Source organism: Phascolarctos cinereus, unplaced genomic scaffold (assembly GCF_003287225.1).
Source record: "Phascolarctos cinereus isolate Bilbo 61053 unplaced genomic scaffold, phaCin_HiC Scaffold_4;HRSCAF=312, whole genome shotgun sequence".
Lineage (NCBI taxonomy): Eukaryota > Metazoa > Chordata > Mammalia > Diprotodontia > Phascolarctidae > Phascolarctos > Phascolarctos cinereus.
Window position 1 is genome coordinate 3,992,569 of NW_027555847.1, and position 14,349 is coordinate 4,006,917.

At 52.9% G+C, this 14,349-nt stretch overlaps 1 protein-coding gene across 3 annotated transcripts in view; it reads left to right on the forward strand.

Moving 5' to 3' along the window:
• CTDSPL (CTD small phosphatase like) overlaps positions 1–6,595 on the forward strand; it is a 77,799-nt gene extending 71,204 nt beyond the window's left edge. For all 3 annotated transcript variants that reach the window (XM_020964378.2, XM_020964374.2, XM_020964377.2), the window contains 2 exons: positions 1,302–1,487; positions 3,193–6,595. In XM_020964378.2, the coding sequence (XP_020820037.1) occupies positions 1,302–1,487; positions 3,193–3,318 (312 nt within the window). In that variant the 3' untranslated portion in view covers positions 3,319–6,595. The remainder of the gene's footprint in view (positions 1–1,301; positions 1,488–3,192) is intronic.
• The last annotated feature ends 7,754 nt before the right edge of the window (positions 6,596–14,349 follow it).

A 14,349-nucleotide genomic window follows, 5' to 3' on the forward strand; every position in this document is an offset into this window, starting at 1 on the left:
CTGGCTGGCCTCTGGTCTCGCCAGGGAAGCAAGGTTTTAATGGGCCTGGGCCTGCTGCTTTTTCTCTATTCACATTGGCAAACAGACTTGGGAAGATCCAGTTTTTCCCAGAGAATCCTCTAAAAGATGAATATGAATGAAGCTGGTCCAGCCTAGCCCTCCCATGACGTCCCTGGGCTTATGGTTCATAAGCTTCAGGCCTGAAGACTTGGCATTGTCTTGGGTGGGAGCCCCTTCTATGTGCCAGACCCTGTGCCGGGCAGTGATAAGTGGGGGGGGGGAGTACACCTGTATGCGCCCATCATCCCTGCCACCTGCTCATGCCAGCAGCTGAGACGAGGCCCTACCAGGGCTAGCCTCCTCCTCCCCAGGTAGGCCAGTGATCTGATGTGAGTCTGCTATGCCATCCCTCCGGGGGGGGGTAGTTCTGGGGCCTGCTGCTTTCCTAGGCTTTCCCTCAGGCTTTGAGCCCCTCTAGTCGGGTCCGCTGTGGGGCTCTTCTCTGGAAAATGTGTGTGGTCATCTGTTCAGGCTTGGCAGCCCTTGAAGGCCCGGGATCAGGCCAGAAAGTGGCAAGAGGGGCTAATTCTGGCTGAGCTTTCACTCTGGCTTGAACTGAGGGTTCTGCAGCTGATTCCAGCCCAGTAGGGACAGGCAGAGACTGTTACCCAAGTCCCAAGCCTTCCTGGACCTCACATCCGCCTCCCTCCCCAGGGGCCTCATTCAGGCCTCTTTTCTGCAGATTTGGCAGAAGCCCCCTCACCAGCACTACCATTTCCGCACTCCAAGGGGTGACTGTTTGCTGATAGATCGACTCCATTTATAGGCTGGTGGTTAGAGGGCTCTGACTCTATCCTGTGTCCTCACGGCCTTGGCCACAGGGCTGCCTGGAGACAGTAAATAAGCATCCTGCCTGTACAACTGATAGAAATCTGGTGAAGCCATGGAAATGAACATGAGTCTATTCCCATACAATGCCATGTCAATGGCCTCCAAGTGGCCCCCATGGGGCCTGGGAAATGGGAATTCTCTCTTAGATCAACTCAAGACAAATAGAGGGATGGATGGATGGGCACATAAATGTATATCTGATACGTATACATCCATGAAAACACAGCAGCTTAGCTCAGCTCCTGCTCCGGGGAGATGGGTTGGGGTCCCTGAATGAATTTCTGTGATATTCGGAGTCTAGATCTCTTAAGAAGACCGTATTGCGCCCCCATCACCTTGCCCCTTCCCGTTGACCAGCCCGCTGCCAGGGCTCCGGATTGTCCGCTTTATTCCCTTTTCTGTTTCTAAAGTACGCAGACCCTGTGGCAGACTTGCTGGACCGCTGGGGCGTGTTCCGGGCCAGGCTTTTTAGAGAGTCCTGTGTTTTCCATCGAGGAAACTATGTGAAGGACCTCAGCCAGCTCGGGCGGGAGCTGAGCAAAGTGATCATCATTGATAACTCTCCAGCCTCTTACATCTTCCACCCCGAGAACGCGGTAAGTGCTTTCTGAGGACAGTTGTCTCCATGCCGAGCCAAAGGCCTGGCCTGCTCTCTAGTGGGCACGGCTTGGGGGCCACTCCGGCCAAAATTAAATCAGGCTTCCCTTCCCTTCTCTGAGCTCCCCCCTCACAGGGCAGTGGCGGCCCCTCGGGCCTTGCCCAGGCCCCATCTTGGCTGTTGGCTCTGCATTTCAGGAAAGTAGCCATAGCTGTGGCCAGAGTTCAGCCTGTGGGGTGCCCAGATCTCAAGAGCCCCCAAAGGGGAACCCTTTGCCTGCTTTGGCCCCCTTCCTCCTCCCCATCACTCCAGCTGACCCTGAATACCAGCCTCCAAGGCCAGGGCCCAGGCAAGGCAGGTGTGCACATGCCAATATTCCCATATGACAGTGGGATACTCTGAGGCTCCCCGTGCAGACTTGCCGTGGCAGTTACAGAGGAAGTGCCAGAGGTGGGCATCAAACCCAGGTGTCCTCACTCCAGGCGCTTAGTCCTTCCTGCCTGTTCCCTGCTTGGAGGGGCTGGAGGTTGGGGCAGGGGGCTGCAGGGAAGAGGGAGTCAGTAACCATGGACTTGGGCCCCTTCTGCTCCACTTTATAAGGCCTGGTGACTCCTGGTTCACTGGGGCCAGTGTCTGTCTAGGGAGTCCCTGGGAGGCCTGGACCATCTCAGAAACAGGAAGTGTCCTAGATGAAGGGGCCCCACCCCCCCCAGGGCCAACCCAGGCAGAGAGTGGAGTGACCAGCTCACACCGTAGGGAAGGTTTTCCTGACCCAGCCCTGGCCTAAGTCTGGCTGTGACTCTCGTCATGATGAGGGATGAGGCAGCCCTTAATGGGGTGAGACAGCCCTTAGAGCTCCAAGACCATTTCTGAAAGTGAAGAGGGGGCCTGCGCCCTCCTGTGCCCCTCAGCTTTGCCAGGAGACAGGCTGGGGTGCCTGGATGCCTGGAAGCCTGCCTCTGATTGGCAGCTCTGGCCCCACACCCCTGACCAGGCTTCCTGAGATGGGGGCAGGAACCTCAACAGTTATCTGGCATGAGGCATCGCTTTGGTTTTCTCATTGCCTCCAGATTCCTGATGCTCAGGACCACCTAGGATGGCCTCCCTCCCAAATTTAATAAAAAGTGAAATCTGGAAGAGGAGCTTTGTACTGGGGTTTGAGGACATGAAACTCTTCTGTCTGACACGCCCCCCCACTGAAGAGGGAGGCATGGGGGTGGGCTGGGGAGGGGTCCAGGAGGAGAGAGGATGGGCCCAAAGTGCCCGAGGTGGCACTGAGGCTTAGGGCTTCCCAATTCCATTTCCCGAGCACCCCGTCCACACTCCAGAGAGCCTCTCGAGGGCAACGGTATTGGGAGAGTTGCTGGTTACCATCGTCAGGATCCCTAGCCATCACAACAAAAAACACCAGAGTTTGTCAGCAAAGCAAAGAAATAAAAGAGGCCCAGACTGCTCCCAGCCATCCCCTAAGAATCACAGAGCCCAAAGGGGTCTTGGGGGCCCTGAGTCCAGGCACTTTTCGACCTCAGCTAGCATGCATCTAACCCGGGTGTCCCTAGCCGGCTTCTCCATCAGAGAAGGGACACAGGTCACGGGGATGGTGTGGACGGGCCGCCAGTGGGACTGGAGTCTCTGTGTCCCGGGTCAGCCCATTCTCTGGCTCTGTGCAGCCAGTGATCCCCCTGTCACATGCTCTCTTCCAGGTCCCCGTGCAGTCCTGGTTCGATGACATGGGTGACACCGAGCTGCTGGACCTGATCCCCTTCTTCGAAGGACTGAGTCGTGAGGAAGATGTCTATGGCATGCTTCAGAAGTTCTGCCACAGGTAGCCTTGGTCCCGTCCCTCCTTCCACCCTGGCTGTGGCTGTGGCTGAAACGCATCCAGGCCCCGACCATTTCCACTGGCCACACTTGGAAATGGACACTGGGAGGAGGCCATTTCTGCCAGACCTGGAAGGAAGATGAGTGGGGCTACGTGCATCAGGCCCTCATCGTCACCAAGGACAGCGAGGGGAGGCACGGCCAGCCCTGCCACACTTCCTCTCTGTCTCCTAGAGTATGGTCGATCATGCCTCTTTTTAAAAAGGAAAAGAAAATCACTATTTTAAATGGAACTCTTTTCATGAATTTCATAAATGGAAACACATTTTACTGGATCGCTTTTTCTTAAAACATACCAAAAAAAGGAATGAATCTTGATGTGTTTCCACAGTTGAGCCCTGCTCCTGACTGTCCTTCCTGCAATGCCGACATTCAGACTTTCTCCCTCTCGTTCCTGCTTAGAGCAGCTGAACTGACTCTGAGTTTCTTTCCTACTGAATGAAGTGCCTTTGGAATGTTATTTTGAGATAAAAGTTAATTTTTGTATACTGCATATTTCCAGACATCTTTTAATCTTTTATTGTCTAACTGCTTTAAAAAAAAAACAGGAGAGTTTTATAGAGCACTGTAATATATGATAACTAAAAAAGCGGAGAGAAAGGGCAGCTGAGGTGCTGGGCCCTTGTGCCCCCGGAGTGGGACTCGCTTCCATGGCTCCTACCACGCTGCCGCGTCAGGCGTCAGATCTTGGAGTCTTTTGTTGTTTCCTGCGGTTCCGTGTTTGTCCTCATTGTCTCCATCCATTCCGACAGCTTGTGTGTGGCCCAAGTGCCCTAGGAAAGGTGTCATGTCATGCAGTGTTGGGTTGGTGTTTTGAAGTGGTCACAAGTTGGTCTCTCAGTCCCTTCACCCCCCAGACAGGCGAGACGTCTCATCTCCTGTCCCGCCCTGCTGCCATCCAGACACCATTTGCAATGCGATGACAAAAGCCCCATTCTCTTTGGAGGCCAAAAAGCAAATCTCTCAAAGTCTTTCCTTTCAAGTAGCCCATTGGGGTAAGCTGGACATACATGTCGAGCTGTCCTGGGAGTTTTCTTTTCATTGCTGCTACTGTTCCGTCAGAGACGGAACTGGCCCTGGCGGCTGTGATACTGTTCTTCGCCACTGTGCCTGCACCGAAAACCCACTTGCTTTGATCTGCCAATATAGGAAATCTCATCCCTCAATAAAGGGCACCCACTGGACCCAGGAGTTCTCTTGTCTCAACTTCTGGGGGAAATTAAGTGACAAAAGTAGAGCATTGCTCCCTGGCATTCGTTTTGTGTTAGAGAGAGTCCTCTCCACTGGGACCAGCGGGCCAGCCTCGTGCCAAACAGGGAGAGAAAGAACACGCCTTGAGAAGTTCTGGAATGGGGCTGGGGGTCTGCCCCAATGCCCTTCTCCTGAAGCTGGGCATCTTACTCAATCGGGGCTGCTGACAGAACAGAGGGAGAGAGAGGGCCTTCATTCCTCGTCCAGCATTTGCAGCAAGGTCTGGGAGCCTTGTTGCACAATAAGACCATCTGGATAGCATCGCCTAAAAAAGAACCAGCCAATCTTTGATGTAAGCACCATCCCCATGTCCTGTGTCCCTTCTCCATCAGAGCCTCCCTGATGGAGAAGCAGGACCGGGGATGCCCAGGTTATGCGTGTGCCAGCTGAGGTCAAAACTGGTTTTTTGCTTTAATTTGTATTGGAATGTGGAGTGATGAAACCCAGCTGCCCAGAAGTGTGCCCTCTGCGTGGCGGACGGCTGCCATGGTGGCTTTGGCAGCAGAGCAGTCTGAAGTGGGGCCCGGGGCCCGGACGGCTCACCAGCGTTTCCATTCCACGACAGCTGTGAGCAGAGCCATTGTTCAATGCTCATTCATCAAACCAGTGATCGATCGAACCCATTGCCTTAAATGTCTGTGAATGAATGTTGATCCTAAGTGTCTTTTCATGTCTCAAGTCCCCACAGACACAGACAGTGGACCTTCTGTTCTGACCTCTGGCAGACAGATGAATTTCAACAAGACACAACCAAATCACATTCTTTCTAGGTGTCCCTGGACAGCCTTGAAAGAGGATCGAGAGCCTTTAAATTCACAATGCGGGGAAGGCTGGTGCCCCAGACAGCGTCCGCTCCCTACAGCTGGGGGAGATTACCCTTCTGATGTGGATGGAGTATTTCCTGAAGCCACCAGAGCTGTCTGACTCCTCCGGTGGGAGCTGGGGGTGGCTGCCTTCTGCCACGACTCAAGATTCCGTCTTCATTTCTGGCAAGACACACATTGCTAGAGCACCTACACTTTAATGAAGCAATAGCATTGGAACCTTGAGGCCAGAAAATGAGTCGAATGTTTGCTTTAAAAAGGAAGAATGGATACGGGTATTTTTAATTATTGCCATTAGTAATTTATAGGCATTCAAAACAACAAAAGGTTAAAAATATTTTATCTACATGTGCCATATGTCTCCCCCCATCGCCAAAGCAACCCTGAGTTCAGTTTTCTGTTGAGCCCAAGGAAAGGGTGGCGCCCCCGGCGGTCTGGGGTCCTTCGCTTGCTAGTCTGCCGGGTGTCAAGCCTATGTGCCAAGTTACGGGCAGCACACCTTGGGTTCTGAAAATCCAAGTAAGGATGGCCAAGTCAAGGCCACAACGAGAAGCTGCTGTTTCTCAGATCTCTGAAAGCGTGTCTGTTGCTTCACCCTCTGGATTTCTGAACAGTGTTCTGTTCATTAAAAAGAAAGGTCCCCTGCTGTGCGTGGCCAGGGCCAGGGACACTCCCTCTATCACATCCTAGGGACGCCAAGAGAGGCAGATGACATGGCCTTGGAGAGGAGAGAGCTTTGGGACCCAGCTGTGTGGTGGACAAATGTACACAGTCTTCTCTGTTTTAAGTCACTTTCTAATCCAATGCCGCACTGCAGCCCCCCAAAGACCGGGGAGCGAGCTCCTGGCCACTGATTTCCTCGGTGCTGGGAGGGATGGGAGGAAGTGGCCGCTGCTTGGGCTTCTCTTGGTTAACTATGCAAATGAGGCTGTGTGGTTTTTGTTCCGTTTTGCTGTAAACTTGGTGCGGTCTGCCTCTGCTCTGTTCTGTGCAAATTGCGCCCCGGTCAGCAGGGGGCATGGACAGAGGGGAGGATGGGCCTGCAGAAGCGTGCCCGGGGAGCGAGAGGGCCATGGGCGGGGGAGTGCCATCACTCAGCAGGGGTGCCATGCTTTCCTCACTGTCAACAATAAAAGTTTTTAACAATGGACCCACTTGGTGGCTGTAAGTCGTCTCTGGGGCGTGCTTTTCCCCCTTCCAGCTCCAGCTGGAGGCGTCTGCTCTGCTCGCTGAGCACCGCCTTCCTCAGCTCAGTTTTAGCCAATGTCCTGTGTAGGTCAGCTCCATTTCCTGAAGTGTCGTTCCCCAGCCCCAAGCAGCAAGCCCTCCTTTGGAACAGTCAGATAGCGTCTACAGTGTCAGGCACCCTCGCAGGGAGGGCTGCCTCTTGCCACTGTCGGTTCTCCTTGAGTCTAGTGCCAGCTGCTATTGCAGAATTTGCTGGCCTGAGCTCCCAAAGCTGTGGCTCAGTTTTTATAAGTAGTGAATAGCCGGCCCACAACACCAAGCTAACACACTAGTCCCACAGCAGTGGATCTGGACGGCGCCCCCCACCTCCCCCAAAGACGAGCCATCTTCACTTAAAGCTAACACTCCCCATCCAGGGGCTGCTTCGGCGCCCGGCCATGCCAGCCTGGCATTTGGCAGTGGTGTCAGGGCTCACTGTCCTAGGAGGGCGCTGCATCTGCCGGTGAAATGTCCCTCAGGATGGCGATGGGAAGGTGGAGTGCTCTCCAGCGAACACCCCCATCTAGTTCACCCAGCTCAGTCCCTAAAGATACCAAGGGAGACGAGGGAGCCTGAGTCACAAAGATAGAGCCGAGGTCTGGGTGCTCCCGACATCCCCGTCTGCAGGATGAGGAGTCTGGAGCAGATGGGCTCCAAGGGAGGTAGTGAAGGGTAGTGGTTAGAGCCCTGGCCATGGCCGCAGAGCCCCCTGAGCTCCAGCCCGGCTCTGCTATGTGCCAGCTCTGTGGCTCTGGCCAAGTCAAAGCCCCTCTCTGGGCTTCATTCTCCTGGGCTGGATGGCCTTCGAGGTCCTTTCCAGGACTGACATGCTAGCATTCTGTATGCTGTGTCTATCACAGGTCAGCATTAAGCAACTACTATGTGCAGGGTCAAAGACAGTTCCTGCCTTCCAGAAGCTCCCAGTCCAATGGGGGAAACCACACGCAAACTGTTAGGTACAAACACGGTGCTTGCAGGAGACACTGGAGCCGGGCTTGGGGAGGGGCTTCTTGTAGAAGACAGAAGAGGCTTGAAGGCCGCCAGAGGTGGAGTTGAGGGATGGCAATCCTGTGGGAGGTGCCGCGGCGAGGCCAGAGGCGCCGGGCAGAGGAGCCCCTGGAGGGGGAGGGATGTAGGAAGACAGGGCAGGCAGGAGCGTCCCAGGACATGAGGGCGGATGTCCGGGCCCCAGACTTTGGGGGGAGAAATCACATTGTGTGTCATCCCATCGGGCCTTGAAGGGGTTCTGACCCTACAGCGAGCCGCAGACAAACCGGGCAGCAGCGTGAAAACAGCCTTGGCATTAAGGCCGCTTCCTCCCCTACAGCTCCACTCCTTCTGTCCCTCCCCAGTGTCCCCAGAGCCGTCGTCATCCCTGCCAAAGGCGCTCTGGCCTCAGGAAGGAAAACAGCCGGGCCCTGGGGGGCAAGAACACAAAGTGAGCCTGGCCCTGCCACCCCCCACCCCAGTGTCAGCCCATACATGCCTGCGTGCAGGAAGAAGAAAGACCAGGTGATGGGGGTGAGGGGAGGATGCCAAACAGCAGCCAGCAGCCAGAGAGAGCAGGGAGGGGAGGCACGTCTGGGGAGGCTAGAGAGATCCCCCTACACTCCTCACCCACCATGCCCCTTTCCTCAGACCATCCACATCTGGAATCTTCACCGCGACTAGTCAATCTCCGGCTCCCCACATCTGTAACCTCAGCCGTAGGAACTCCATCAGATGCATCTCGGCACCGCCCTCACCCTCCCAGCAAATCCCCACACCCTGGGCTGCTCCTTTGTGGCCCCAGCATGCAGGCTGTCTTCACAGTCCCAACCCCTACCTGAAAAGGAATTCCCACTAAAACATCCCTGCTGCCTGCTAGTCCAGACCCTGCTTCCAGGCAGCCTTCAGGAGAAGGAGCCTGCCACTACCCCCCACCCCACCCCCCACTCCCGGGGCAGCCTCTTCAGCACTGGGATGGCAGTGTTGGAGGCTTTCCAGACAGCCAGACCAAAGCGGCCTCTTTGCAACCAACCCCCTCCCCATTGCTCTTGGGTCAGCCTCTGGGGCCAAACAAAATGACCATAGGCCCTGCTCCCCTCGGAAGCTCTCAGGCTCCTCCGGGGTCTTCGCCATTCCCAACCATGTGGTAGGGGATGGTTCTCTCCACTAGTTTGGGAAGCACAGTCTCCTGGCCCAAGACCTGGGGGGAAGGGAAGCCACCGTGCCATCCTGGGGGGCTGAGCAGGCTCCCACCATCTACCACAAGCTGATTCGGAGATACCTCCCCCAGACCCTGTTACTGGATCCCTAGCCCTCTTCCCAAACCAGAGGCCATCACGGTGGGTCCTGCGGCCTTTCCTGGTGGCTTTGCTAGCTTGCCGCAGCCTCCCCCTCAGCCCCAAGCCTTCTTTTGGACTTCACATGTGGCTCACAGAGAGGCAAGAGCAGACATTTCTGGTGACATTCTCCTTCCCCTACCTGTCCTAAGGGAGAGGCTAATTCTGACAGGAGGAAAAGCAGGAGGCTGGGAGCAGAGGCCTTGCTCAGAGAGAGGGGGCTACCATCTTATCTACATCCTCCCTTAAATACTGTCGGTCTAGGGAATGTGGCTTTGGGTTCAAACCAAACTCCTGACTGCTATTCATTAGTGGGGAAAGAGAGGCCCCCCAACCTCAATGCTCTTCGCACCACATGAACACACACAGGAAGAACCAAAGAAGCCCGCTCACCCAACTCCACAGCAAGCAGAAGCCCGAGAAGGTTTACACGGGAGAACATGCACTGGACATGCAGTGAAGGTGCTGTCCCAGGGGGAGCGAGGCTTTGTCGGTTCAGGTGTGCCGGGCCCCATTTTGGGGTAACTCGACTCCGTCCAGAGAGACTTCCACCCCTCACCCACGGGAAGTCCCCCAAAGTCTCTCATGTAGCAATCTGGGGAGAGGGACACGATGGAGACTCCTCTCCCGCTGCCTTCCTCCCAGAGACTTTCCTTCCAGCGACCTGAGGAGAGGCTGGCCTGGAGGCTGGAAGCCAGAAGAGCCCTCCTCTCTCAGTAGCCCCACCTCGCCCCTCATGCAGAGCAGGACACTGATCCCCACCAACGAGCTCTGGGGCTTGGGTTCCTCGCCAAGTTCCTGGCCATCTCTTATGAAGTTAACGCATTCCCCAGTAACAGGCCTGGGACTAAAGCCTTTCTGGGAATAACTCCACGCCTGCACAGCCTGAGAGAAGAACCTGGCCATCCTTTTCAATGATGGAGACTCTTCTAGCTCCTAAAACCCAGGAGTCAATTCCCAACTGAGTTCTTGTCCATATTGAAGCCAATTTCTTCCCCTGTTTAAAATGGACGATACACACTCTTATGTATCACTGACTGACCACATCTGTGTGGCATCTCTCAAGGCAGAGTGAGCTGCCTGTTAGGTGGGGGTGCTGCCTGCTCCCTGACTGGGGCTGGCATTGGGTTCCTGTGGCCACAGAGACGTCTCTAGTCTGTCCCTGTCTCAAGATGCCTCCACGCCACCGCCAAAGCCCAGGGATGCCCGCATCATTCCCTTGCTTAAGCAGCTTGAGGGAGCGACTCCTGACCTCGGACAGAGACCCCATTGGCGTTTTCGGCCGGCCACACGGTCCTTTAGCTTGCGTTCCTCCAGGCAGACTGGTCTGAGCTGTGCGCCCAGCCTTCCGCCTTCTCCCTCTGTCTGTCCATCCTCCTGACCCCTCAAAGCTGTGGCTCAAATGTCCCCTCCTCCCAGAAGCCTTTCCTGAACTCGCTGGGCTGGAAGAGACAGGAATGGATTCAGAAATGATCAGGGAGGAACAAGGATATCAGGTTTTTAAATTATAAATAAAAAAGCCATGTTAAAAGAGGCCTTTTTCTGGCTCCCCAAGCTGCTGGCTTGCCTTCCTTTTATGACATCATTGGATTTATCCCGTATGAGTTGAGGTCGCCTCTGGCCCCACCCCCAGAGTTGCTGGTACCCTAAGGATGCTGGGGATCCATTGGCTGCAGCCTCAGTGACTGTGCTCCTCCCCTCTTGAGGGGCCCAGGCCAGCCCTCCGCTTCCACTGAGCCTTTGACAAAGGAATGTTTACTTCAGAGATACCAAGGACAAATGGACAATCATTCTCCCCAACCTTTATCACCTCCCTCCCACCTTCCCAAGGGAGGATTTTTAGGCCCACTCACTCACAAAATGGCTTTGCTGCATTCCTACCTTGCATTAGACCCTCTAGTTCAAATCCAAAGTCCCACCAGCTAGCGTCCTGGTCCCTCCATACCGAGGGCTTCACTGTGGGGTCGGATTCCTGGCTCCTGGCAGTGCGAGCTTCTGGGGGCTGGGAAGAACGGAACGGAATGGAAAAGGACAAAGGGAAAGGCCAAAACTCCAGGTCCCTTTCAGTGGCCGCTTGACCTAAGGGTGGGTAGGGAGGGATGAAGGCCTTAGGGACCTCCCCCTTTACCACACCATGTCACTGACCATGAGGGAAGGTGCTTTTCACCAGTTGGACTGAAGCAGTGTGAAAGGCACCAACAGTTCTATGCCACGACATCCCACCCTCGTGGGACACTGACAGAATACCCACCCATCTGCTAGTTTTCTGGTCTCCCAAAAGCAGATCCTCACATCTTAATGACTCCATCTTTGGTGACTGAAGCGTTTGCCAAGCCCTTCACATCACATGTATATAACCTGTATTTACTTATCTGCAAACACATTCAATCTTTCCTGTAGAGTCTGAGTTCCTTGAGGCCATCTCACTTTTGAATTTATATACTTAGTACTTAGCACAGTGCCTGGCACGTAGAAGGTGCGCGCAAGCACCGCACTGCTGGTGTAGCTCTCTCTCCCAGTTTCTCCCTGGCGTACACTTTCCTCACAGGCTGGCTCCCCCCAAGGATGGCTACGACTCAGGGTTCTTGGGAACTGCTCCTTGTGAGCCCCCATCTGTGTGCTTTCCACTGACTATCAGTCAATGGCCTCGATTCTCTTTTAGCAAAGGGGTTTACTATGATGGTACAGTAAGGTCACCAGGAAATATTTCCCCCCCCGGACATCTGGTGCAGAACCTCCCAGAAGGACAGAGCCCAGGGTAAGAGCCGGTTTAAACTGTAGTGAGGCCTATGCGTAGAGATGATGTGTGACCACAGGCTAAATTCTCAACTCCCTGTTTCTTGAAGTCCTAGGATTCTTGAGCCCAGAGCCAGCATCCTATCTCTTCTGATGAGTCACACTTCCTGAAGCTGCTTCCTTCACCAGCTGGCTATTCCTCTGTGTCCATGTTTGTCCTCACTGTGTATTTCTCTGCTCCCAGGTGGGTCTAGTATCTCCTGATGGTCCAAGATCTCTAATAACACAGTCCGTCTGGACTCCCTCCTCCTCTCCTTGCTCTCCTCTGCCATAGGCCCTAGGGTCTGCCTCTTCAAGGTATTCCCAAGCCGGGGTCCTCCACTGCTCAGCTGGCCTACCACTGAACTGGACTGCTAAAATTTCTCCATTTTTACAGTCCACCAGCAATACAGTTAGTTAGCTTGTTTGGTTAGCTAGTCATGCTAACTTCGTGACCCGATCACACATCACATAAGGTAGAGACAACCAATCTGATCTAGGTTATCCGTGTGAAGTCATGTGAAACATTTCCATATTAGTCATGTTGTGAAAGAAACAGACACCGGGACAAGAAGAAGAAAGGCAAAGGAACTTAAAAAGTGTCTTTCCCCCCGCAGTCACCCACCGCCAGTTCTCTCTGGAGGCAGGCAGCATTCTTCATCACGAGTCCTCTGGAATGGGCTTAGATCACTGTGCGGCTGAGAACAGCAAAGTCATTCACAGTTGAACAATGCCCAACGCGGCTGTTGCCATGCACAGCGTTCTCTTGGTTCTGCTCGCTTCACTCTGCATTGGTTCGTGCACATCTTTGCAGGTTTTTCTGAAGTCCACCTGCTCATCATCTCTTATGGAACAATCCCATGCCACGGCTTGTTCAGCCACTCCCCAGTCGATGGGCATCCCCTCAACTTCTAGTGCTTTGCCACCACTGAAAGACTTGTTATGAATATTTTTGTACATACAGGTCCTCTCTGAGATGTAGACCTAGTAGTGGTATTGCTGGGTCAAAGGGCATGCAGGATTTTATAGTCCTTTGGACGTAGTTCCAAATTGCTCTACAGGATGGTTAGTCACAACTCCACCAACATCCCCTCCAAAAATTGTCATTTTCCTTTTCTGTCACGTTAGCCAATCCGACAGGTGTGAGGTGGTACCTCAGAGTTGTTTTAATTTGCACTTCTCTAATCAATAGTGATTTAGAGCATTTTAAAATATGACTGATTTCTTCTTCTGAAAACTGCCTATTGATATCCTTTGACTATTTATTACTTGGGGAATGATTTGTATTCTTACAAAGTTGACTCAGTTCTCTACATGTTTGAGAAATGAGGCCTTTATCAGAGATCCTTGCTGTATAAATTTTTTTCACAATTATGATTACTGTGTATTTGACAATCATATTTACAAATTTAAAAAACCTAATCATGTTAATTGTTTAAGGTGGAGATTTCAAACCCTCTTCCTCATATTCTTCCTCCCCTCCCCTCACTCAATCTCAAATTCTAGACAGCTCTCTAGGAACTCGGAGAGGTTCAGGAATTATCCATTTTCATGAGCAGCTAGGCGGTGCAGTGGATAGAGCACCAGCCCTGGAGTCAGGAGGACCTGAGTTCAAATTTGGCCTCAGACACATAACACTCACTAGCTGTGTGACTCTGGGCAAGTCATGTATCCCCAATTTCCTCACACACAAAAAAATTAAGAGTTATCCTTTTTCAGTGTCTTCCCAAGTGCCTCATGCTAAAGAATATCCAAAAAGTCCATGTGGCACAATTCACAAACTACTGGGAAATTAACATTCTTTGATACTTCCAAATATACAGTTATACAAATTAACAGATATTTGCAAAATTTGCAAAATTCTCATAGGTTATCCCATGTATATTTCTCTTGGTGCTCAACCACCCCCCAAAAAAAATTTAGAGGAAAGGAAAAGAAAATCAAACTTCTCATCTCATGAGAAAAACTTGTTATTGTTTGGTTGTATGTTACTCTTCATGACCCCATTTGGGGTTTTCTTGGCAGGTTCTGGAGTGGTTTGCCATTTTCTTCTCCAGCTCATTTTACAGATGAGGAAACTGAGGCAAAAAGGGTTGAGTGAGTTGTCCAGGGTCACACATCAGGTAAGTGTTGGAAGCTGTGGAATGTACCAACCCTTCTTCCTATAACGTTTTAGTGAGTCCCCTTTTCTAAACTGGAGTCTACCTGACAGATTGATGTTGATGATAGCACACCAACGGGGCTCATGATCAACAGTACTAGACATCCCAGTCCTACGTGATTTCTCCAGGACCTTGAGTGAAACTGTAGTCAGTAGTCCTCTGGGGGACCCAAACTGCCAGTGGGAGTGGAAATTGGAGGAGTGGGTCCACAGAGAAACAATGTCATGGGAAACTTAATGGCCTTGCTTTGCCGTGGATAACACTGAACTCATGAATATGAGATATGTGTGTGTGTGTGTGTATATACATATACACACATACACACACACACAAAGACACAGAGAGTCTTAGATCTCAAAGGGGCCTGAGAGGTCCCCCTAAAACATCCCTAGCAAATGGTTACCTGGCCTCTGAAG